Consider the following 26,120-nt stretch of genomic DNA (forward strand, 5'->3'; position numbering starts at 1 on the left):
TTCTTCCTAGTGAATATCTCACTTATTGATTGGTGTTACCCAACATGGTGTGTATGGTATGGCCATAGTAATACATTTATTCAGTGATTTTTTTTTTTTTTTTTTCCCATCCATTCCCATTACAAATGCTTAATACAAAATATACCTCAATTGAGGACAACCATCTACTGCGTCCACTGCCTCTAATAGTCACATCGTCCTTGACAAATGTGAAAATACAAAAATAAATTTATGTAAATGAAATGAAAGATCAGTGAGACGTACCCTGTAGTCTTTCCTTTGACTTGATTTCGATACATTTCCTTTTCCCCGCTGTTGCGTTCATCCGGTAATGTCTCGCCGCTGTCGACCTGAGTGCACTATGATCCTTCCTTCTGACACAAACAAATGACTATTTGCCTGACTCTTCTGATCAATTTGTAACTAGAAGCACTGGAATTCTGCTTCATGCTTCCTCATTTTGTTGTGTTAATGATTAAATGAAGGAAAGTGAATTCTAATTGCCAATGCAGCGCCATTCACTCAGCTGTTTGGATTCACTTTTAGAGAGGAAGTTAACAAATACTACTTAGAAAACAGAGTGGAGATTTCCCATACGTTAAAATGCATCTTTTACTGTGAAAATGCATTGTAATCTGTAGGCATCATGTTATAGAGCAGGAGTAGGCTGAGCAGAAGGGGCTGTGAGGGGAAGACTACTAATTAGTTATATGCATGTAGTACCAACTACAATTGATTAAAAGTGTGCATAGGCAGAGGCACGTCTGTGCACTCTGTATTCACACACTGTATGATATCATCAGGGGGTGCCACCACCACATGATTAAGTGTCACTCAGATGATATACAGAGTATGTGAGAGCAAGTACTAAATTTATTTATTTTTTGATGAGGGGCTCTGTTGGAATTGTTGTCAATGAAGGGAGGCTGCTGCTGTCCATTTCATTAGTGAGGGGAGGCTGCTGCTGTCCATTTCTTTAGGTAGGAGCGGCTGCTGCTGTCCATTTCATGAGTGAGGGGAGGCTGCTGCTGTCCATTTCATGAGTGAGGGGAGGCTGCTGCTGTCCATTTCATGAGTGAGGGGGGCTGCTGCTGTCCATTTCATGAGTGAGGGGAGGCTGCTGCTGTCCATTTCATGAGTGAGGGGAGGCTGCTGCTGGCCATTTCATGAGTGAGGGGAGGCTGCTGCTGGCCATTTCATGAGTGAGGGGAGGCTGCTGCTGGCCATTTCATGAGTGAGGGGAGGCTGCTGCTGGCCATTTCATGAGGGGAGGCTGCTGCTGGCCATTTCATGAGTGAGGGGAGGCTGCTGCTGGCCATTTCATGAGTGAGGGGAGGCTGCTGCTGCTGGCCATTTCATGAGTGAGGGGAGGCTGCTGCTGGCCATTTCATGAGTGAGGGGAGGCTGCTGGCCACTTAACCTCTTAACGTTTTCAATTCCCACATGTTGAGGACTGTGCAACCTTTTTTGTAGGCAGAATTGGGGAATAGGGTTCAGTATAACATTGTCATGTATTCATTTATATCATGATCTTTTTATGACGCTCAGGAGCTTAGGAAGTCGCATGCAGTGACGATACAAGTGGGGAGCCTCCCACCCCTACCGATACCCAGTGTTTGGTGTGTATTGTGCCTCTTGTCTTCCTGTTGTGCTACTTGGGCGTCAGGCCTTGCTTGGGTTGACCCATTTTGCTTCATCTACATGGTTATAGGTAGTGATTTTTTTGCATTTGCAATTTATTGTCATGTGTTTACATACCGTATCCATCTGATTGGAAGCATTTGGTGTTTTGGCAGGAAGGGCTTTATATCTTGCTCATGTGCTTATCAATTGCATTTATATGAACTTTGCATAATATTGTGGACTCGCCCACGGATACTAGTTGTAAATCTAGGCATTTATCCTTGTAACATAGGTTTGTCTTATATGGTGGAGGATGGAGTAAAGTCATTGCACTTACTCTATCCTGTGTCTTTTTGGTACTTGTGTACTTTTAATTGATTTTAAACTTTGTGTAGTTGTGTATATCATGCATTAATAAAGATTATATTGTACTACTTTTTGGTCTGTTCTGACTGTCTACATATCCAGGCTGATATTTGGGGGAGCTGTCAATGTCTGATACTGTGAGTGCACAGTATAGTGATTTGCTAAGGCCTTATATTATATACAGAAAATGTTTTCTCTTTTCTTAAAAAGTTTTATTTACTGTGGAGTATAGGGTAACAGGGTGTGTGTCGTTTTTGTTTTCACTTAGTCACCAGTGAATCACTAGATTAATATTACAAAAGCAAGTATATAACTTGGCAAGAAATGCTGAAATGCCTTCACTCAAACCAAATAATAGTTCATACAATATGAGAAATGCAATGGACAGGGGCTGTACTGATGCCAAAGTGATAGGGGCTAGAGAAGAGTTAGCGGGAAGGAGACCTATGGTGTCACCCATATTGTACATACACTAGTAACAATTTCTTTGTAGTCACGAGTCATGTGACCCATCAGCAGCAGGACTCGGGACTTCCTGTGACGTACCATTTCCTGTCCGCTGCCAACAGATCAAGGAGTCTGTGTGAACTTCTTACTCTATGCAGGCTACGCCCCTCTGTAATCAGCACTCCCGTGTTGGTAGTTTGAGAAGTGCGGTAAGGACATCTGCACTAACATGGGAGTGGGGTGACTGCACTGCCCCTTGACCCACTTGAAGTAAGCAGGACCCAGGATGTCACAGGAAGTCCGAGCTCTGCTGCCAGCAGGTCAAGACACTCCCACTGACTATATACCGGGGTAAGTGTAATTTGATTGACCCTATTGTGGTCTTGTATTTAGCCTGGTTAACTTTCTTATTGGTGGCCAACCCTTTTTTAGCATACTTGTCAGTAGATGAGCAAATCCAAACTTTACGTTAACCCGGATGTAATGCTTGATGGGCTGCGGAGAAGGCAATATGCCCCTAACAACTAGACATGGCTGCCCACTAGGTGTCATGCTGGTCAATCACAGCCCATCACTAAACGCATTCAGGTTAGGGAGGACACTGAACCTAAAGTTTGGCTCCGCTCATCCCTACTAATTTGGAGTCCCTTTTATTGTGTTAAGTACAATTATTTTTATTTATACAGGCAGTCCCCGGGTTACATACAAGATAGGGTTTGTAGGTCTGTTCTTAAGTTCAGTTTGTATGTAAGTCGGAACTGTATATTTTATCATTGTTATCCCAGACAGAACTTTTTTGGTCTCAGGGACAATTGGATTTTAAAAATGTTGGGTTGTCATAAGAATCAATATTGACACTAAAGCCTCATTACAGACGCCTGTGATAACTGTTACAGCTGATTATTGAAGCCTAGGACTAAGTACAATAAGTACAATAAATTACCAATATCCAGAGGTCCGTTTGTAACTAGGGGTCGTATGTAAGTCGAGTGTTCTTAAGTAGGGGACCGCCTGTATATTTTTTTATACCCATCTATGTGGATAAAGCTGTTGTTTCACAGGGAATTTTTTTAACAATTATTTTCTTGAATTTTTGTGTTTTTTTTTTTTTTTTTTTTTTTATTCATGGTTTTGAGGGGTAGAAACTTATTTAGTCTTCTGATTTTTTAATGTGGTCCACATCTGCTCCATTTATAAAGCCGTGGCGTAGCGAACTGGACCTGGTACAAGTCTTATATTACTCTAACATCTAACAATTTCAATTTTACCATTAAACAAGCAAAAAAGGTTTTGCTCAGACGTGACATTTCAAATTAATGTAGAAAATGTGTTTGAAAAATCAACTTATTGAAGCCAAAAAGTGCCCTATCTCCTGGATGCTGACCAGACGCTGGAGTCGCTCCTTGATGCCTGAACTATTATGTCATCGCATTGTATCACGTCCTTTGTAATAACTCTGTTTTTTTTGCACATTGTTCTATTTCAGATTTTGCTCTGTCGGACTTTCTATAGTCGATGTTTTGATGAGTCATTCTGCTTTTGGACCAACTTGTGACATATTTTTGATGGTTTCTCTTTGAGAATATTACTGAAGTTTTAGAAATCTGCTATAGAAAGAAGTTTGAAGCTGGACTATGAGTGATGTGCTCCGGTGGGACGTACACCACAGGTGATGGTCAAAATGTCACGGTGTACTTTTAATATAGGTTTTTAAATCAACCCAATGAGAAAAAACCTTTGTAGATGCCTCTACATAGTGGTTTCATTATTGTCTTGGTTGCTATTGATGTTTCTTTTAGATGATTGATTTAAGATGCTTGTGCCATCACACGTGCTTTATAGAGAAATATAAGACAAGGGACATAACGCAAAGGATTTGAGGTTATTTCTTGGTGTGATGAATGGGATGACGTAGGGTTTAAATGAACATTATTTTATATTGTTTTATACTCTCCAACGCCCCCTTCCCCCCATGGAAAGCAAGAGGGAGACTGTCCAGTGACCCCCACCATATACAGGTCTACACCACAGGGCAGATCTGAGACAGGTCTCACTAGGAAGACATAGAAATCAAAACCCCATGTTGCTGATATGGAACTTTTGTATTGGTTACAATAGATGGCTCTTCATCTTTATTTTTATAGAGATCCAAAGACTGCTATTTTAGGGCTTCCTGATTGCCAGACTGGTTGCACAGACGCACCCAAATCCCATATTTGCACTCCCAGCCAATCATATCCATAGCTAATTGTTAGGGGAATCAATTTGCCGGACTGGCTTTTTGGCAGCCAATCTGGCAATATGTCCTGGTCGTGCAGGGCACACCCAAACCCAAGTTGGAAGTTCGGATCCACTTATCTCTACTCTTTGCATATGAAACCTGTACATTAAAGAAGTTTGACTGATTCCACAGGATAGGGGTAAAAATCTGATTGGTTAGGGTCCTGCTTCATGGACCTCCACCGATCACCAGAATGGGAATCCTGTTCTCACAAATTAATGGAGCTCCAGGTTGATCTCAGTAATTAGGAGAACTGGATCTCATTCCCTTCTAGTGATTGATATTCTGTAGATGGTCAATAACAATTTAACTCAGTATAACCCCTTCAGAGTCGCGAGTCGTAGTAGATGAAAGGTAGGGTGGCACTATTCCATGGTCATGTTTGGATGTGAAGACATAGTTATCTTCAAGGCATAAATCTGACATCAAGGAATGAGGTGGTGCTCTGGTTCCAAAATGTGAATGAGACCCAATAGTAATATCAAAAGATAGTAGAAACGGCACTCACCAATCTTCTTCCTTTAAAAATGTTGCTTTATTGTTGCATACTCACAAAATTCTCTTAAAAACAGTTGACCAAATGGCAGGGGTATCCCTTCAGAGTAAAATTGCAGTGAAAGTTTATTTTTAAAGGTCAAGGCCAAAGCCACCAATTTGGAAGCTAAATGTCAACCATGTGATAAATAGGGTGATGTCACATCTGTCCTATGATGGAAGATCTGAAGGAGAAGGATAGATAGGCCATCCTTGGATTTAACATGCCTTATCCTTTCATTCCACTTCAGATAAGCCACCATAATAGATGCCCGACCAAGGTGCCTGACTGGCGAAGACTCGTTGACCAATATGATGCCCTTTTTGACCAAAGATCTGCAGACCGATGTTTTGAATCCCATTAAACATACACAACAGTAATCGTACTAAGATAAGATACTCACGGTTGGTAAAGTATGTTAAACTTATGTAGGTCGTGTTCTGTCATATTCTAAAAAAAAATGATAAAAATGTGTTATTTATTAGGACTAATTTGGGAAGAGATTATAAAACATGAAACCAGAACCCATTATGTCTCTCCATCGGGTCCGGAATATTGGCATACAATATATCAGATACGCGGATAGATCGCACTGGGGGTACTAAATAAAATTGTGTCTACATAATATCGCACATATATCCCGGGTCATAGGAAAGTCATTTGTATTCCTACATGATTCTGTATATGTACTATATACGTTGTACTTGTTATTTTTAATGTATTCTTAAATGTTGTTTTGTTAAAAAAAATATATGAACAAAATCCAATAAAATGATTGAACATAAAACATGAAGCCAGATCTCATACCATTGTGATATCATTTCTCCCACTAAGGACAGAATAGAGTAATTTTGGGTCCTGCGATGGTCATCCATGGTGTCGAAGAGTATAGGACACTAGCATGGTCCCATTCTGCCCTCTTCTGTATCTCACATGTCCTGTATCCATGTTGGCACGGCCTTTACTCATGGGCACAACGACATGCACAGGGACATCCATCTCTCTATGCGTTGGCATATTAGCAAAGCCTTCTACTCTACAACACATGGCAGTGTCACCAAGGACCACACTGTCAATGATACCGGGGTTGATCTGGCATTACCAGACCTTGAGGCTAGGCTCTTGGCTATGTCACTGGCAAACTACTGTACTTGGTATTGCTGTAGTAATATCATTGTGACCCTGATTTATGTAACATGAGGCGCCTTTTGGACCCTAGAAATGGGTTGATAGATAGATGTTGGGTCTTTGAGTACTGTGATAGGGAAAATAGCATCTGATTGATGCTTGGTTCACCCCATTTTTGTATTAAACACCCGGGGCACTCACTCTGCCAGCATGCACTAGCTATGACCCTGATTGTCTGCCTGTCTGTCTATCATCTCCTATAACATATGGTTTATACATTATTTAGCAGCGTCTTGTTGCTTGCAGACCTATAAGTAAGCAGATGGCAGGTAAATATAGGTCCTCTACAATCCTGATAAACATGTTGATTCTGCATTACACCGCATGCAGGTTACACATAGCAGATGGATAGAAAACCTATGAGTGAGAGCAGAAACAGCAAATTAAGTCACTCTCTTTATTTAGGATAAAACTCATGAAAAGTATAAAAACTCCAAAACTTAGTAGAAGCAACAATTGAGATGAGCGAGCACTAAAATGCTCGGGTGCTCGTTATTCGAGACGAACTTTTCCCGATGCTCGAGTGCTCGTCTCGAATAACGAGCCCCATTGAAGTCAATGGGAGACTCGAGCATTTTTCAAGGGGACCAAGGCTCTGCACAGGGAAGCTTGGCCAAACACCTGGGAACCTCAGAAAAGGATGGAAACACCACGGAAATGGACAGGAAACAGCAGGGGAAGCATGCATGGATGCCTCTGAGACTGCTTAGCCGTACCATTATGCCAAAATTATGGGCAACAGCATGGCCATGACAGAGTGACCGAATGAGGCTAGATAGCATCTAAAACATCCAATAATTGACCCTGACACTATAGAAGACAGCATGCAGAGGCAGCAGCGGTAGGCTAGAGAGTGGCATGGCGACATACCACAAATGGACTCAATTTAGGCTTCAAACCAATTTAAAAAATTGCTTTTGGCGAGGATAACGTGTAGCACTGTATGTATCAGTATTTTGCCTGGTTAAGGCGGCAGAGAGGAACCAAAGGAGGTGAGCATGAGCGCTGAAATGATTTCCTATGTGAACAAAAAGTTGACGGTATATTTAGTCGATAACACAGCATGGTGGCGACATAGCGACCAAGTTCCATAATGTATCTGGTGAAACACCCGAAAAATGAGCCTGACACAGCTCTTTTGATAAGGGGAGTGACAGTATGGGGCATCCATATTGCTTCTATGATTGAAACTTCAGGTCTCCAGCATGGCGGCGACAGATGGGCCGAGTTCCACTATGTATCTGGTGAAACACCCGAAAATTCTGCCTGACACAGCTCGTTTGATAAGGGGACGATGTATGGAGGCAGTGAACTAGTAGTAGATTAAAGGTGCTGCAGTTAAAACTATGTTAGTAGAACTTTCGCCTGTCCACGCCCCTGTCTCTCGGGTCCTCCCCAAACAGCACTTCTAAGAACCTTTTGTATAAGATCAAGTGTAGTAGCGTTCTTATAAGTTTAGGATATGGCGGGTGAGGGGAATGTAAACAGATGTGCAAGAAGCGCTGAAATAATATCGGTAAATGATAAAAGTTTGCCACTATATTTTGTGGATAACACAGCAGGGTGGCGACAAAGTTAATAAAGTTGATGTGGAAGCCATGAAAACAACCCAAAATTCTGCCTGACACAGTTTGTTTGCTAAGGGGACGATGTATGGAGGCAGCTATATGAACGACTTTTGGAGGCAGCTATGGAGACGACGCGTGGAGGCTGCTATGGAAACAATTAAATTTGGATAGTGCCTGTATGTGGCAGTCCAAAAAAGTTTTCAAACCAGAGGAGCAGGTAGGTGGTCCTCCAGAAAAATTGAATACATAGAGTACTATAGCTGGAGCCAGTTGGCCCTGGCAAAAAATAGCCAGTTTCCTCTGCTTTAGTGTACAAAGAGGAGGAAAATGAGGAGGAGGAGTGCATAAATTATTCTGGTTGAGCTTCCTTCACCTGGTGGAGAATGGAAATCCTGAGAAATCCAGGATTTATTAATCTTGATAAGCATCAGCCTGTCAGCGCTGTCAGTCGACAGGCGTGTACGCTTAGCGGTGATGATGCCACCAGCTGCACTGAAAACCCGCTCGATCAACACGCTAGCGGCAGGGCAGGCAAGAACCTCCAAGGCGTACAGCGCCAGTTCGTGCCACATGTCCAGCTTTGAAACTATTGAGTTGTGTCACATAGAGGTAAGGTGAGGCAGTCTCACCTTACCTCTATGTGACACAACTCAATAGTCAGATCCTACTTGACAAAGGTCGAGATGACGGAAATGTTGTGCTAATTAATTATGATGTGAAATAATTTGTCGCCTATAATTATATTTACCACGGTGAAGGCTTTTTGCAATGTGATATACTCACTGGAATAAAAATAACCATTTGGAAAAGACTAAATACCGGTGTGCCATGTTCTTCATACAATTTGAATGTGGATTGAGAATCCTACACTCAGCACCACCACCATATTAAGTGTGCGGCCACTGTTGTTCTCCGTAACAACTTCACCACTGTCTGACAACCGTGTCTCTTCATCGTCTGACATCTCTTTACACACTTCTTCCACTACGTCAACAATGTCATCATCACCCACAGACTGCGACTGGTGGAAAACCTGGGCATCGGAAAAGAGCTCAGCAGCAACCGGACAAGTGGTTTGTGACTCTGGGAAGGGTCCAGAAAACAGTTCCTCAGAGTATGCCGGTTCAAATGTTAAATTTTCCTGGGAGGGGGCAGACTGGGGGGAAGGAGGCCGAGGTGGAGGAGCTGGAGGAGTGCTGATTTCAGTGACATGGGTGGACTGCGTGGAAGACTGACTGGTGGACAAATGGGTAGAAGCATTGTCCGCAATCCACGACATCACCTGTTCACACTGTTCTGGCCTCAACAGTGCTCTACCACGAGTCCCAGTAACTTCAGACATGAACCTAGGGAGTGTAGCTCTGCGGCGTTCCCCTGCTCCCTCATCAGCAGGTATTGTCTCACCCCGCCCAGGACCACGGCCTCTGACCCCTGCAGTAGTGGGACGCCCACGCCCTCGTCCTCTACCCCTAGCCCTTGGGTTCAACATTTTCAAAATTAAAGTGTAAACTAAATTTTTTTTGTTTTTTTAAGAAAACGATGCTATCCTATTGCTATGGCTAGTTTCTAACCTAAACTGACAGCACACAACAGGATTTTGTGCTGTGCCTGATGACTGACTTTTAGTTTAAAAAAAAGAAAAAGAAAAGTAAAAGCAGACTGTGCCTAATTCAATTTTGAGATGTTTGAGATGGATATGTGTGTCACTAAGAGTTATACAGAACGTTCGCAAGACTCCCTGCAAACTCCTCACAATATGGTACTAGCTGCACTACTAATGCCAGCAAGCCCAGCCAAAAGCAAATCAACAAAATATATATATATATAACGCTATTGTAGGCCTAAGAAAGTCGGTTGGGTTCTTGTATGCCTAGTTTCTAACAGCACACAACAACTGGATTTGAAGTCACTTTAAGTTTTGAAAAAAAAAAAAATCGTCAGACTGTGCCTAATTCAATCAAACCCCTAATAAATTGTCCCACTTAGGTGTTTGAGATGTGTGTGTCACTAAGAGCTAAATATAACGTTCGCAAGTCTCCCTGCAAATTCCTCACAATATGGTACTAGCTGCACTACTAATGCCAGCAAGCCCAGCCACAAGCAAACAATAAAAAAAAAAAAAATAACGCTATTGTAGCCCTAAGAAGGACTGTTGGGTTCTTGTAGAATCACTCCTGCCTAACACTATTCTAATAGAACACCCTAACGCTTTCCCTGACCAGCAGCAGCTCTCTCCCTAGCGGCATCCAGACACAGAATGATCCGAGCAGCGCAGGCAGGGGCTAGTCTATCCCAGGGTCACCTGATCTGGCCAGCCAACCACTGCTATCGACGTGTAAGGGTACCACGTCATGCTGGGTGGAGTGCAGAGTCTCCTGGCTTGTGATTGGCTCTGTTTCTGGCCACCAAAAATCACAACGCCGGGAGATGCCATTTTCTTGAGCGGGCGAAGTATTCGTCCGAGCAACGAGCAGTTTCGAGTACGCTAATGCTCGAACGAGCATCAAGCTCGGACGAGTATGTTCGCTCATCTCTAACCAACAACATATATATTCCAACTTAGATTATGGGGTACAGAGATATTTCTCTACTGTGGCATGACTGTGCATGATTCCTCTATTGTAATGTCTTTTTATATCCCTGTACTTTGACATCACTATTAATGATGCCACTATTGTGACATTGCTGTGCGCCTCAATCGAGCCTTGGAATTTAATATGCGTTGTCCCTGTACTGTAATGTCTTTGTTTCTATACCTGCATTGTGGCTGACATAACTGTAATGTGATTTTAATGTGTTCCTATGGCATCACTTTGTGTATTATCCCTGTACTGTGACATCACTTTGTGTATTATCCCTGTACTGTGACATCACTGTGTGTATAATCCCTGTACTGTGACATCACTGTGTGTATTATCTCTGTAATGTAACATCACTGCGTGTATTATCTCTGTAATGTGACATCACTGTGTGTATTATCCCTGTACTGTGACATCACTGTGTGTATTATCCCTGTACTGTGACATCACTGTGTGTATTATCCCCTGTACTGTGACATCACTGTGTGTATTATCCCTGTACTGTGACATCACTGTGTGTATTATCTCTGTAATGTAACATCACTGCGTGTATTATCCCTGTACTGTGACATCACTGTGTGTATTATCCCTGTACTGTGACATCACTGTGTGTATTATCCCTGTACTGTGACATCACTGTGTGTATTATCCCTGTACTGTGACATCACTGTGTGTATTATCTCTGTAATGTAACATCACTGCGTGTATTATCCCTGTACTGTGACATCACTGTGTGTATTATCCCTGTACTGTGACATCACTGTGTGTATTATCCCCTGTACTGTGACATCACTGTGTGTATTATCCCTGTACTGTGACATCACTGTGTGTATTATCTCTGTAATGTAACATCACTGCGTGTATTATCCCTGTACTGTGACATCACTGTGTGTATTATCCCTGTACTGTGACATCACTGTGTGTATTATCCCTGTACTGTGACATCACTGTGTGTATTATCCCTGTACTGTGACATCACTGTGTGTATTATGCCTGTACTGTGACATCGCAGTGTGTATTATCTTTGTACTGTGACATCACTGTGTGTATTATCCTGTACTGTGACATCACTGTGTGTATTATCCCTGACATCACTGTGTGTATTATCCCTGTACTGTGACATCACTGTGTGTATTATCCCTGTACTGTGACATCACTGTGTGTATTATCCCTGTACTGTGACATCACTGTGTGTATTATCCCTGTACTGTGACATCACTGTGTGTATTATCCCTGTACTGTGACATCCCTGTGTGTATTATCCCTGTACTGTGACATCACTGTGTGTATTATCCCTGTACTGTGACATCACTGTGTGTATTATCCCTGTACTGTGACATCACTGTGTGTATTATCCCTGTACTGTGACATCACTGTGTGTATTATCCCTGTACTGTGACATCACTGTGTGTATTATCCCTGTACTGTGACATCACTGTGTGTATAATCCCTGTACTGTGACATCACTGTGTGTATTATCCCTGTACTGTGACATCGCTGTGTGTATTATGCCTGTACTGTGACATCACTGTGTGTATTATCCTGTACTGTGACATCACTGTGTGTATTATCCCTGACATCACTGTGTGTATTATCCCTGTACTGTGACATTACTGTGTGATGTTAAACATTGTGGGGTAATTTGGGGATGGTATTTTAGTATTTGGGAGAATGAAGCAGATTTGTTTGCTGTTGTGGCTTAATATGTAAATTTCCCACTTTAGCCCCTCCCCTCTAATGGAAGTGGGAGGGTGCAGGTATATAGTGGCAACAAGTCATTATTATAAGACTCTCACTCTGCACTTCTGATGAAATGAAATCTTTCTATCACCTTCGTGTACAGGTTTCCCTTCTACCTGGAGAGGTTTCTCTGTGTAGTAATGTGCAGGGGTCGGGCCGATACTTCACAGCGTTATAGCTGGTAATAAAGTTGAACTATGGACTGGGATTTTGAGTTTTGTGATGTAACTTTATGGCTACAGAGAAGCTTAAAATGTCCTCAATGTTTTTACATAATAGGAAGGAAATTGTAAGTAGTAATGTCGTGTAAGTTTACAGTAGCAGCTGTGGGCCCCAGGGAGACGGCTCCAGGCATCACTACAAATGCTTCAATGATTATATTCAAAGAACAACAGATGGGAAACAAACTTTAATTAATCTCAGGTGGCTTTTTTATGTTTGTTAACAAAGATGTAAAAACTCTGTTCCGCAGCTCAAGTAAATCTTCCAATACCCGTGCAAGGCCCCGGTGGCGGCGGCTCAGGTCTGACGGCGGTAATTTCGGTTTATATAGTGTCTATGATGTATTGTGACAAGTCAGCACTTCTGGAATGACATGATGGAGCATTGTAGGAAGGAGGTTTTTTGTATTTTTTAGATTTTGTACATTAATTGTGCATATTTCCAACTTAATTGAAGGTTTCGGAGGTTGTGTAATTACATCGCAGTCTGAAATTATCGGACTGTCAGGATATGATTAAGAATTATGGCTCCGTATTTGCTTCCTTTTTGATGTAAATGGTTGGTAATAAAGCGTCTGTGAGTTCTGCGCAAAACCTTTTACAAGACTCAACAGTCTTTAGTATTTGCTCTGGTTGGGAACATATGACATAGATGTAGCCAGGGGCTGTTTTCTGACCTCTGCTTGCTGTCATTCTATAAGAAGCTTCATTGTTTACTTTCTGCGGATAAACACTGGTCCCTGGTCATGTGATGTCACATGGATGCAAGGCTCGTTATCTATCCCTGGTCATGTGATGTCACACAGGTGCACGCTCGTTGTATCCCTGGTCATGTGATGTCACACAGGTGCATGGCTTGTTATATATTCCTAGTCATGTGATGTCATACAGGTGCACGGCTTGTTGTATCCCTGGTCATGTGATGTCACACAGGTGCACAGCTCTTAGTATCCCTGGTCATATGATGTCACACAGGTGCATGGCTCTTTGTATTCTTGCTCCTGTGATGTCACACAGGTGCACGGCTCGTTGTATCCCTGGTCATGTGATGTCACACAGGTGTATGGCTTGTTGTATCCTTGGTCATGTGATGTCACACAGGTGCACGACTTGTTGTATCCCCGGTCATGTGATGTCACACAGGTGCACGGCTTGTTGTATCCCCGGTCATGTGATGTCACACAGGTGCACGGCTTGTTGTATCCCCGGTCATGTGATGTCACACAGGTGCACGGCTTGTTGTATCCCTGGTCGCGTGATGTCACACAGGTGCACGGCTTGTTGTATCCCTGGTCGTGTGATGTCACACAGGGGCATGGCTCTGATTACTTTCTGCGAGCCGTGCACCTAATGTCACATCACATGACCATATTATTATTGATGTAATTATGTTTATTATTATTGTTGGTGTTGCTTTTAGTAGTAGTATTAACATAATTTTATTATTGATGTATTTATTTTATGTTTTTATTATGTTATGTTATTTATTACTATTATTTTATTTCTATTGGTGTTTTTATGTGTTGTAGTAGTTTATAATATTACATACAGGTCGGTTCTCAGTGATTTGTACACCAAAAGTTGCACACTGCTGCCATCTAGTGGTACATTGCAGTCACTAATGTTATTTGTGAAGATTTTCTTATCATTTACACTGTATGTACTTGCATGCTCAGACTAATTCAGTCTAGATGTAACTCCTTCTAAAACCTGAAAATGCAGATGCACTTGTACTTACTATCCTTACTGCCCTTGTGTAGTTACACAGCCAGAAGGGGAGTCATGTAGAGTTTCTTTGCAGACTTTTAATTCTTTATTAACCGATGATGTAATAAATAGCATCCATCTCTAACATCTAAAAGAAGGGTCCTCAAAATTCTGTTTTGTAGCAAAAGTGACGAGATCATGAATTCCACATTAAAGGGAACCTGCCAGCAGATTTTACCCCATTAAACTACTAGCCCCCTCACATAAGGTACAAAATGAAAATTGACTCTTTTATATGTAATCTCACTCGTTTAGCTGTAAGAAAAAAAATCTCCTTCACAGTCATGTGAACATGAGATTGTCCTAGTAGTCACTTTTAGAGGCTGCAGAGGGAGAATCACTTCAGATGCCCCAATCTTCACTTCCATAATACATTGATCATTGTAAAGATAATAATCTAATCTTTGAGATTGGGTGTGGTTCTGGGAGCTATAGAACTGGAGACACAGGACGCGACGGTTCTTTATCTGCAACTCATTTATTTCTTTGGCTGCCTGTATCTCCGGTTTCACAGAACTTCAAGCCTGATGTGATCTGAAAGATGAGATCCATGTCTTTAATACAACACCAAAAGCATGTTTCATGGTACTACAGAACCAAAGATAGGGATGTCAGAAGTGCAGCTACAAAACTTGATTCTTTTCAAAATATGACTCTTCTCTGCTCATTTTACATGACTTTGGAGAAGATTTTTTTTGTATATGTAAAAAGAAGGAATTCTAGAAAAGAACATTTTATTCCCTATATAAGGAGGTTGGTAGAGTAAAATCTGGTGACTTTCAGGTAACTTGCCGTGATTGTTCAGATGGGGTTTTAACTCTATACTACCTCCTTTTAGTTAGCATAGGATAGGACATAGAACAATGCCGCCATCTCCACTGAGTGCCGGGGGCATCACGTACATCTGGCAGGATGATAAAGATCTAGAATGAGGAGCGAATATTACAAGACAACAGGAGGAGATAAGCCGCTATATTATGCATTTTACAATCCAGTCAGGTACAAGGTACAAGGAATTTCGGACAGCAGACAGCGCCAATGCCCTTTGGCTGCCCTTCGGGTGCGCACAGCATGATGTCAGACACAAGAACAAATTCGTCCTCATACAAGCTGTTGGATATTGACTAGCGGTGGGCATCAGAGAAGACCTGACCTACGCATGGTCTGCAGGAATATCACCTTGACACCCAAGAGCTAGCAATTAATATGACATAATGCACCTTTGAGATACAGGTACAGGATGTAAGGGGTTGTGTTTTTTTATAGAATATGAGGCTTTGGAGGTCTACATATATAATACTTTCTGAAGGACAGGACACTTAAAGGAAAGTTGCCTTAAATTAACCCTCCCAAAATAAATACTTCAGAAAAACTCTGATTAAAAAGTCAAGAGGTGGGTCCATGTCAGGGCCAGATTAAGGGTCTCAGTGGTATAGAGCACCTCATATAGGATGGGGCCCCCCAGCTCGGCAGCCAATGTGGGGCCCCCTCCCACCACAATATGTCTAAAAGATACCACATAAACCATTAGGCAGGGACCCAGTTAATTAATTAAGCAGGGGTCCCCCTTAATCACCCATGAGACAGGGACCCCCTCAATTCATAAGGCATTGGACTCCCTTAATTTATGTGTCAGGGGCCCCCTTAATTTATCTGGCAGAGGCCCCCTTAATTATCCATTAGGCAGGACCCCCTTAATTCATTTCGCATAGGCCCCCTTAAAAATCAATTTGACAAGGACTCCCTTATTTCATTAGGAAGAGACCCCCTTAATTCATTAGGCAGGGGACCCCCTTTAAAGTCTCCCCCTCCTAGTGGCTCCAGCATAGAAAAAATAAAAAATAGGATTACTTACCTCCTGCACTGTGGCTTCACCTCTGGCATCCTGATGTTCTTTCCTCGTCCCGTGCAGATTCTAGGGTCGCAGTGACATAATTGCGCTCCTGCTTCTAAAAGATGCCACGCATGGCAGAGGTATGTACTACCCCATTCCATCGCGGCCGTGGAATGACTTGCATGACCTGATTGACAGGTCTCACTGCTAGGACATGCTGCCGTGTGGAACTAGTACTGTCTGCCAATAAACAACTACAGACACATACAGCTACAACTCTGCTTACTTGTCATTAGGGGTAAAAAATACAGTGTCAAATGTTTTCCATCCTTGCTGGAACATTGAGAAACAGTAACAAAAACATCTACCCCATGCATGTATCTGATCTCATGAAATCACAGCAGCCTCCATGGATGATGGGGAGGAGAAAAAGTGCTGTGACTTCTTGTAATTAGATGCAAATATGGGATAGATGTTAATGTGAAGAAGCTTAGATGACATTACCCTGGCATGGGGAGGAGTAGATGCGAGGGACTGGCTGAGCAGGGCACATCCCTTCTGATGCCAACTTCTCCACAACCGTATCAGGAGCTGCCTGGTGTGTTCCTTGGTCTTCATGATGCAGAACCCTGAGACTATTACAGAGCAGGTGTATATATATATATGGAGACCCGATTACACACAGGTGGATTATATGTATGATCATCAGTCATTCAGGACATTGGATCATTCAGAGATCAGAGACTGAACCTCTGGAGGGAGTTTGATGCACTGAAACTAAAGGGGCCGAATAATATTACAGATCCAATTTTTCAGTTTATTAGTTTTTACAAAGGTTTAAAATATCCAATAAATTTAGTACCACTTTACAATTGTATCCCACTTGTTGTTGAGTCTTCACCAAAAAATGTATTATCTCTATGTTTTGAAGCCTGAAATGTTTGCAAAAGGTAGAAAAGTTCAAAGGGGCCGAATACTTTCCCAGGGCACTGTACAATCGTCACATCAAAATAAAGAAGAGAACCAAGACAACAAATGGAAGGGAGGTCAAGGAAGGAAAGTAGGGAAGGGGTGGGGGACAGGTGGAAATTAAAGAGGTAGGGACCATCGAGATTAGGATGAGGCTACTCTTATTTCTTTCAAGTTAACCAAGGTGTCCACTGTCTTAAATATTTAGCAGACATATACATGTCTTTAATTAATTTTTCTACCCCACCGGGACATATATGGAGCTTTTTGTTGGTTTGATTTGGGAAAGTAAAGATACATCATTTATATTGTGCAGTTTGCCAACATCAGACGAGAGGTGAATGCTTAGATATTTAATGCTATGGTTTGGCCATCTATACAATAATGTTGTATTTTATTTGCATATGTTCCCCAGAATCTGTTAAGCGCTACGGAAATGGATGGCGCCATATAAATAAAGATTATTACTGACCAGATTGAACCATTTTAAATTTTATCTCCATTTTTTTCTAATTACTATGCAAATCTCAAAGGGTTAACAATCTTCCTAAAAGCTGTTTCTAATAGTTTGAGGGGTGCAGATTTATATATTTCGAAGCTCATTTAAAACAAAAATGATTCCCAAAAAAGTCAATTCTGAAATCACCTTGACTATGCGGAAGAACCGATGTTTGATTTGTAAGCCGTGTGACATCAAAATAAAATATTCGGACATTTCAAAAATAATGAAATTAAATTAGCTAATTTTACAAATAAAATTAGTTAGTTACTATCCGTCTGAAAAAAAAAGATCATTTAGAATTTTGGAAACGGCAAATTTTTCAAAAATGGTGCCTTTTTAATTATTTTTTAAGACTATGCCACTAAATGTGAAGTACAACATGTGATGAAAAAACAGTCGGAAAAACACTTTGGTAAGTGAAAAAAAGGGTTGTCCCCCTTAAGCACTTTCCAGCCAATAATTGATATTTTTTGTGTAATTAAAAAAGCTCTAAAACTTTCCAATATAATTTCTGCATCAATTCTTCATGAATTCCACGCTCTCTGCTTGTTGTCTGCTTGCTGTCATGCAACAGGAAGCTTCTATGTTTACTTCCTGTAGATAAACTCCAATTGATGGTCATTTGATCTCACACAGGTATATGGCTCCTTATAACACACAGTAGGGCTCATTTACTAAGGGCCTTGCGGACCGCACTTTCGTCGGACATCCCGGCGATTTCTGTTTTGCGCCACTGGGACAGGGATTTAAAAGGGGTCAGATCGGATTTTGGTGCAAATGCGCCAGCTTTCATGAGTTACAAATCGGGGGCATGCCGTCGGACGATCTGAAGGATTTGAACAAACCGCAGGATTTAACTTAAAAATTGTGTCACAAGCCAAGAACTTATACATGCACCAGGAGGAAGATGGGGAACTCCGGCGGACCTGAGCGGGGAGCGACACATGCAGGATATCGGGCGCATTATCTTAGTGAATCGCGCCAGACTGCCTGATCGTCGGACACTCCAGACCTCATGAACTCAAGCGGCCAGGTAAATAAATGTGCCCCAGTGTGTGATGCTAATTAGCCATGCTAAGTTTAGTTCTGTAGTTCTAGGTTCAGTCCAGTAAACCCTGCTTAGAGCGAGTTTGTCAGAACACCTTGCTCATGGATAACGAGTCTTGATCAGATCAGGGTTTTAATGGGTATTAAGCACGTTCATATAGCAAAACGTTTTCAATCTGAATAAAATGTCATCATTTTTTAACTGTATTTTTAGTGAACTCTCAAAACAAATGGAGCCATAATGACAATTTTTAAAAATATATACAGAATCACAGACCTAGTTATTAAAATAAATTTGCTTTTGAGTTGATGGATAGTTATAGTTCAGAGGTTTCCTGACCACTTTCTACATGACTGCCCCTCGGTGTGTATTGGAGATATTGGGGTGTATGTAAATATTTTGTTGTGTGGTTTTGGCAGGGAGTGTCCTCTTCCCATTACCAGTAAATTTATACCAGTAAATACTCTCATTCTCGATAATTGTTCTGCTTCACTGCAAATATAGCAGGTGTCTGCAAAATAATTGTGTTCTCTAAATGACCTTGGGGATTAGTATTCTTAAAGTAAAGGGGTTGGGGAGATGGATACATCGTGCTGCAAACTGCATGGAGATGTTGTACCCAGTTTCTAACTTAAGAGCAATATTCCAATTTAAGTCCGTTTCCCATGAGCACCTTTGTTCTGACAAAGTTGCTTCGTGTACGCGTTGGATTTACTGCACGGATCCTGTAACTACGTAAAAGAACTCCGTATGTCCGTTCAGCTGTTGCAGGCTCGGTCCGGTAAATCCTGAATGGACACCTATTGATTTTGTCGTAACAAACTCAATAATGGGTAATAACTCTCGGTCACCATCCATCTCATGTCATGGCTGTCTGTCTGCTTTCTATGGGCAAGTGTTCGGACTGTGCACATTTCCTGCACTGGAGCTTTTAGAACACCCTGATCCAAGGCCATAGACATTAATATGATATTACCCCCCCACCACCACCACTGTCATCTACCTCAAAGAGTAATTAGTGCGGTCAGACACTGATGTTGAGGGTACAGTCACACGTTGCAGTTAAAACTGCATCGCAATTAGCTTTGAGGTGGTTTTAGGTGCAGTTTTGTCAATTTCACAGGTGAAAGACATGAACTGAACGGGTGAATTTGATTTTGAAGGAGAATGCTGTTCCACAAATATCATTCACCTGTTGATTTGATGTCTTTCACTTGTTAAAATAAGTAATACCACCTAAAACCAACCCAAAACTAATTGCGATGCAGTTTTAACTGCAACGTGTGACGGCACCCTCAATGAAAGGGTCTGCTACGTAATCACAAATCTGGTTCATGGAGAAGGCTTGATGAAGTTGCGGTTAAAGCTCAAGTTTTTCAACACGACTACAGTAACCCATCAAAACCAACCCTATAGTACTACCCAAACTTTGCTGATTATGTGATGCAGACATGCAGGTAATGTTCTTCTGACATTTCATACCTAGACTCCAGTAGCGGATTATAAAGTAGATGGTTTGGTCTCTGGCCCGTGGTCCAAGCCTTTGACGAGGCTCATGGCCACCAAAACCACCCACCAAATTTTACCCATGAAATCCTGGTACATCTGTTTCTGCTCTCAATACATATGTACACAAAAGCTATTTCAGGACCTTTTGAAGGTCCTGAAACCACAGATTGAAATTAGGCAGAAGGGACGCATTTTGGGGGGCGTGGCTTGCGCGTCGATGTGATCAGACGCGTGTGAGAGAGTCTCCCGCTCATAACCCGCTAATATCCTGCATATCTGGCCTATGAAAGGACTAAAAATTCACCCCGGTTGCTGGGAAAGACATCCTCCACTACAGAACCAGCCGCGAAACTGACCGAGTGCAGAGATGACTAGATGCGGTACACGCAAAGACAAAGCGGGCAGAAGCAGCGTGGCTGGAAATATGGCCGCGGGCCGCCGCGCGAAAGATAGACTCTCGGACATTGCGGCGCGCCTGGAAGTATTTGCAAGAGATAGTCCCGGGCAGAACAACACACCTGCTAATAAGCTGATCCGGGCTGAGGTGCACTCAGGAGAGACCCAGGAAGGCCCTACCTCGACACAACACGAGGCCAAGATGGCCGCGGTCTCTGAGGAGGAAGGTATGATGGAGTCAGTGGGGCTGGAGGAAAGAACAGCGAGTGATTCAGAGACTGACTATCAGGAGACGAGCACTGAGGAGGTGAGAGACTCTGACGCAGAACCTAACTTGAGAGATGTGCTGGTTGCCGTCACAGCCTGCAAAAACGACCTGACTAAGCAACTTGGCTGCCTTACAGATGAGGTGGTACTGGTGAGGCAAGACCTGCATAAAGTGAATGAAAGGGTAAAGGAGGTGGAAGATAGGGTCAGCAAAGTGGAGGACCAATTCCGTCCTATAATGAGAGATATGCGGAGAGTCGTCAATACCACACAAATGCTTATGGCTAAAGCGGACGACTTAGAGAACAGGCTCCGCCGCAATAATATTAGGATTGTGGGAGTTCCGGAAAAGACGGAGGGAAGGAATGCAGCAGACTTCTTTGAGACATGGCTGAAAAAAACCTGCGGGCCTGATACACTGTCTCCATTCTTTGCAATTGAACGTGCTCACAGGGTCCCAACTAGGCCTCTACCGCCAGGGGCACCACCAAGACCTATCCTGATGAAACTCCTTCATTTTAAAGATAGAGACACTATCTTACACAGAGCCAGGGAGCTGAAAGACATTACTATAGACGGGAAGAGAATCTCCATATATCCTGACTTTTCAGTAGAAGTCCAGAAGAAGAGAGCGCAATTCGCAGAAGTGAAGCGCAAATTGAGAGAAATGAATGCTGTCTACTCCATGATATATCCTGCACGACTACGAGTGGTGGCTCTAGGAGAGACACATTTCTTTGATATGCCTAAAGATGCCATGGACTGGCTAGACATGCATAGAAGACAAATCCGGGAGGAACGTCACAACGCCATGGAGGACTGATCATTTCTATCATCTGGAGCAGATGAGTATGCAACAAAATAGTAAAGAAGGCCAGAATGAACGTTTATATGCTGATAGATGCGGGACTGTATTGGATATTTTGCACAACAACTAGAGGGTTATGAGATGGAGAGAGATGTGAGGCGCTCAGGCCCCAGCTCCCACTATGAGTGGGAAATGTCGATGTTGTCAATGTTTGTTGGAGGTTTTTTCTGATTTACAGATATTGTATTTTGAGTTCTTAAGTAGTTGGGATAGGGGGTGGGGGGAGGGAAGCAGGTCAAGAAGCAGTGCAAAAAGCGGCATAGTAATAGACACCGGGGACATAATATACACCCAGATATATGAAAATGGCTAAAATCAATGTGTTGGCATGGAATGTGAGAGGCACTGGGGATGCGAACAAGAGGTATGCTATTTTCAGAACTCTCAGAAGTTTTCAACCTGCCATACTGTGTTTGTCTGAGACACATCTAATTAAGGAGCATGTTTCTCTTCTCAACAGATCATGGGTGGGACACCAATACCACTCTATATACTCCACTCATGCACGAGGGGTTAGTGTTTTGATACACAGAGATATCCCATTTATATGTCATTGACAGCTGATCGATAGTGAGGGCCGATTTATCTGTTTGCAATGCTCCGTGTATGATGTACAGTGTATTATTGTTGCAATATATATTCCCCCTCCTTATAACAGCATGGTTTTCAAGAAAGTACTGACTTTTGTAGCTGGCTCTCCGGTGATGCCAGTATTAATTGTTGGGGACTTCAATAACTATCTTAATCCCTTCTGGGACAAGTTCCATACTGGCAGCATTGCAGAGTCAGCACCTCCAACAATGCTAGCTCGCCTGATAGAGGAGGTTGGGTTGTGCGATATATGGAGATACAGAAACCCGGGGGCTAAACAATATTCTTGTTACTCCGCCTCTCACAGGTCACTCTCCAGAATTGACTTAGCTTTGGGCTCAGAATCCCTTTTGACATATGTGACGGAAGTAACATACTTAGCTCGGAGTATTTCGGACCATTCTCCATTACATGTATCTCTGCTTTTGAAACCCGGAAATGGACTTAAGGGGGGTTCTGGAAGGTCAACCCGTACTGGCTGCAGATAGTGGGGGGAATCATACCGGATGCGCTACAACAATATTTTATAACCAATGATGACACGGTCCCAATTCTGGCTAACTGGGATTCAATGAAAGCGCACATTAGAGGATCCTTGCATCAGGCTATTAATAGACATAAGACCAAGTCTAAGGCTTTAACTGTCGCCTTACGGACTAGGGTGCAAGAAACAGAAGACAAATATGTAGCGAACCCAACAGAAGGACATCACAAAGAATGGGTAGAGGCACAATCCCTGTACGCAGACCATACACTGAGCTACGCCGCTAATAAACGGTACTTTATGAAACAAAAATATTTTGAGGCAGGCGAATCGGCAGGTCATCTGCTGGCCACAATAGTACACGCACAAGGGGGAAGATCTCACATTCCTTATTTAATTAGAGAAGACGGGGTAAAGGTGACTAAAGATAGAGACATTCTGCAGACTCTACAGGAATACTATAGATGTTTATACACTTCCACCATTTCAGACACGTGGGAAGATATGATGAGGTACGGTGAGGCCCTCCCTGTAAAAGCCCTCTCAGAAGAGGCTAGGGAAATTCTAGACTCTCCGATAACATTAGAGGAACTAGAACTAGCCTTAAGCACAATGCATAATGAAAAGGCCCCAGGGATGGAAGGGCTTCCGGCAGAACTTTACAAATCCCATAAGGACATTCTCCTACCTAGGCTGTTGACCACCCTGGAGGAAGCATACAGTCAAGGACGGTTACCTAACTCCATGCTAGAAGCAATAATTGTAGTGATCCCCAAACCAGGGAAGGACCCCGCCAGACCCGAATCATACAGACCCATCTCCCTTCTCCCGGTAGATGTTAAAATATTTGCCAAGGTCCTAGCCATGCGCTTGAATCAAGTGATCTCGGAGGTTATACATCCAGACCAGACGGGTTTCATGCCAGAGAGATCCACTTCCATTAATCTTCGCCGACTTTTTCTAAATCTGCAGTTATCAGAGAAGGGGGGCGGGGCAAGGGCAATTCTCTCACTCGACGCTGCCAAAGCATTTGACAGCGTCGAGTGGAGATACCTCTGGATGGTAATGCACAAGATGGGTTTTGGACCCAGATTTATGGCATACACCAAACTACTATACTCCTCCCCCAGGGCTCGAGTGAGAGCAAATGGCAACATCTCTCAGGAATTTTACCTGGGGAGAGGCACTAGACAAGGATGCCCTCTGTCCCCCCTCCTTTTTGCCCTGGCTATTGAGCCATTAGCAAGCCTTATTAGACAGGCCCCTAATATTGTTGGATTTCGTAGAGGGAGATTGGAAGAAAGGGTGTCTCTATATGCAGACAATATGCTTATCTATCTGGGAGACGTGGAGTCTTTGCTGAATCCAGTTATGGAGATAATTAGATCCTTTGGTCAGAAGTCAGGGTTAAAAATAAATTGGGATAAATCTGTGATTCTGCCAGTTGACCCCTTGGCCTTAAACCCTTCGCTATGAAGCATATTGTGCCGGAGGAGCCTGGAACTCTCCATCAGCGTCACCAATGCTTTATCTTCTGTCTTTTATCTTTTCATCTTTTTATCTATATTTATAGTAAAAAAAAAAAACTTTCCAAAATATTGACCACTCGTCTTCACCAGAATTTTCTGTAACCAATGTTTAGTTTTGTTCTATCCTACAGTCTGTACACTACTCGGGCTCTAGGAAAGAGACAGGAAACCATTTATCACGTAAGCACATCCTGACTCTATAACCACTTGAGACAACCTGCTATCTGCCTGCTCCTGGACATACAGAAGTGTATAATGTATGTAGGGAGATGTATCCTATATACATTTCTTCTTTTGTAGACTTGTGGTACTCTTCCACCATTCTCTACTATATAGAAATATAGTAAATTAATATTACCAAACGGTGCAGTATAGCCACAGCCAGAAGGGCTATGGTGGGTGTTGCCAGAGCCCCTCTGTGCTTTACAAGTTGTTACATACTGAAGGAGCCTCTACAGGAAATGCAGGGGAGAGGGTGAGACCCACTGAGTCAGTGTAACAGCTGGTGAAGCCAGAGCACAGAGGGCTTCTGTATGCCCATAGTCCTTCAGGCTCATTAGATTAATTTTAAAAGTTGATTTTAGAAGGAAGGCGGTCATGGATAACAAATATAAGAAGATTACCACAGTTATGGTGCCTGGATCTATGAGTAAAGGCAATCCCCGGGTTATGTACAAGATAGGTTCCGTAGTTTTGTTCTTAAGTTGAATTTGTATGTAATCAAAACAGTATAATTTATATTGGTAGATCCAGACAAAAATTATTTCTGCCCCAGTGACAATTGGAGTTTCAAAATTTTTTGCTCTAATTGGACCAAGGATTATCAATAAAACTTCATTACAGACTCCTTACAGCTGATCATTGCAGCCTGGGACTATAGTAACATCCAGAGGTCACAGGGGGCAGAGGGGTCCGACTATAACTAGGGGTTGTCTGTAAGTTGGGTGTCCTTTGGGGACCTGTAAGTGTCCCTGGTTTATTATTGTTGACTTTGATAGAATATACAATTTACAAGGTTCCTGTTCCTTGCTGATCTATATAACTTTTCTATTCTCCAAATGTGACTCTTTTTCATGGAAAATAAAAAAACATTTTTTCTGACAGGGTTCAAATTTGTACCTTGTGGGCAATTATTAGTGACTGCTTGTTTTTTAAAGGGGCTTTAGCAAAGTTTTAAGGTTATCCCCTATCTACTGGTTAGGTCATAATACATTGACTGCTAAAACCCCCACAGATGACAAGAATGGGGATTCCCTTCTCACTAATGGGTGGAGCAGCAGGATCCATGCTCCATTCAATAGTATGGGAGTGTCAGAAATTGCTGAGCACAGTGCTCTGGTATCTCCAGCACTCCCATTTGCTAGATCTGACTGGCAAGCTTGATATCCCTGATTTTGTGGATAGAGTATGACTTGTACACTTGGCACAATCCCTTTAAATAACAGTTATAAGATGACTATTATAGAAAATATGGCATTTTGAGCAAAGCTAATTGTATTTTTCTACACTGCAGTATAGAAGTCCCATTGTGATGGGTGTTGTAGTGCAGCAAGAGACTGCATCCCCACAGACTCCTCCACTTTCATTAAGCAGCTAAAAGCAAAGGCTTATTTTCTTGTATTTTTGGTAATTTTTCCTAATTCATCCATTTCCCCGCTTGTGCCGACTACTACTCGCGTTGCGTCCTTTTTGTGTTTTTAATGGGACTTGTTTCGGTGTTGTGCTTTATATTGCTCCGCTCCGAATGCCTTTATTACACGACATCAAAACAATTCATTAGTCATTTCTCTTAGAACAGGGATGAAAGG

At 42.4% G+C, this 26,120-nt stretch overlaps 2 protein-coding genes across 9 annotated transcripts in view; one reads left to right on the forward strand and one right to left on the reverse strand.

The window, feature by feature from the left end:
* The window catches only part of ZNF518A (zinc finger protein 518A), a 157,398-nt gene that overhangs the window by 126,888 nt on the left and 4,390 nt on the right, over positions 1 to 26,120 (forward strand). For 2 of the 5 annotated variants that reach the window (XR_011850669.1, XR_011850666.1), the window contains exons 4-5: positions 3,923 to 4,105; positions 5,503 to 6,027. The gene's annotated coding sequence lies outside the window, so the exon portion shown is untranslated. Of the gene's footprint in view, positions 1 to 2,640; positions 2,788 to 3,922; positions 4,106 to 5,502; positions 6,028 to 26,120 lie in introns of those variants that run through there. The other 3 variants (XR_011850667.1, XR_011850670.1, XR_011850668.1) reach the window with 3 other exon arrangements.
* The window catches only part of BLNK (B cell linker), a 125,554-nt gene that overhangs the window by 81,076 nt on the left and 18,358 nt on the right, over positions 1 to 26,120 (reverse strand). For 2 of the 4 annotated variants that reach the window (XM_072130015.1, XM_072130014.1), the window contains exon 3: positions 5,656 to 5,702. In XM_072130015.1, the coding sequence (XP_071986116.1) occupies positions 5,656 to 5,702 (47 nt within the window). Of the gene's footprint in view, positions 1 to 264; positions 405 to 5,655; positions 5,703 to 26,120 lie in introns of those variants that run through there. The other 2 variants (XM_072130019.1, XM_072130017.1) reach the window with 1 other exon arrangement.

The sequence above is a fragment of the Engystomops pustulosus genome, chromosome 11 (genome assembly GCF_040894005.1).
Source record: "Engystomops pustulosus chromosome 11, aEngPut4.maternal, whole genome shotgun sequence".
Taxonomy (NCBI): Eukaryota; Metazoa; Chordata; class Amphibia; order Anura; family Leptodactylidae; genus Engystomops; species Engystomops pustulosus.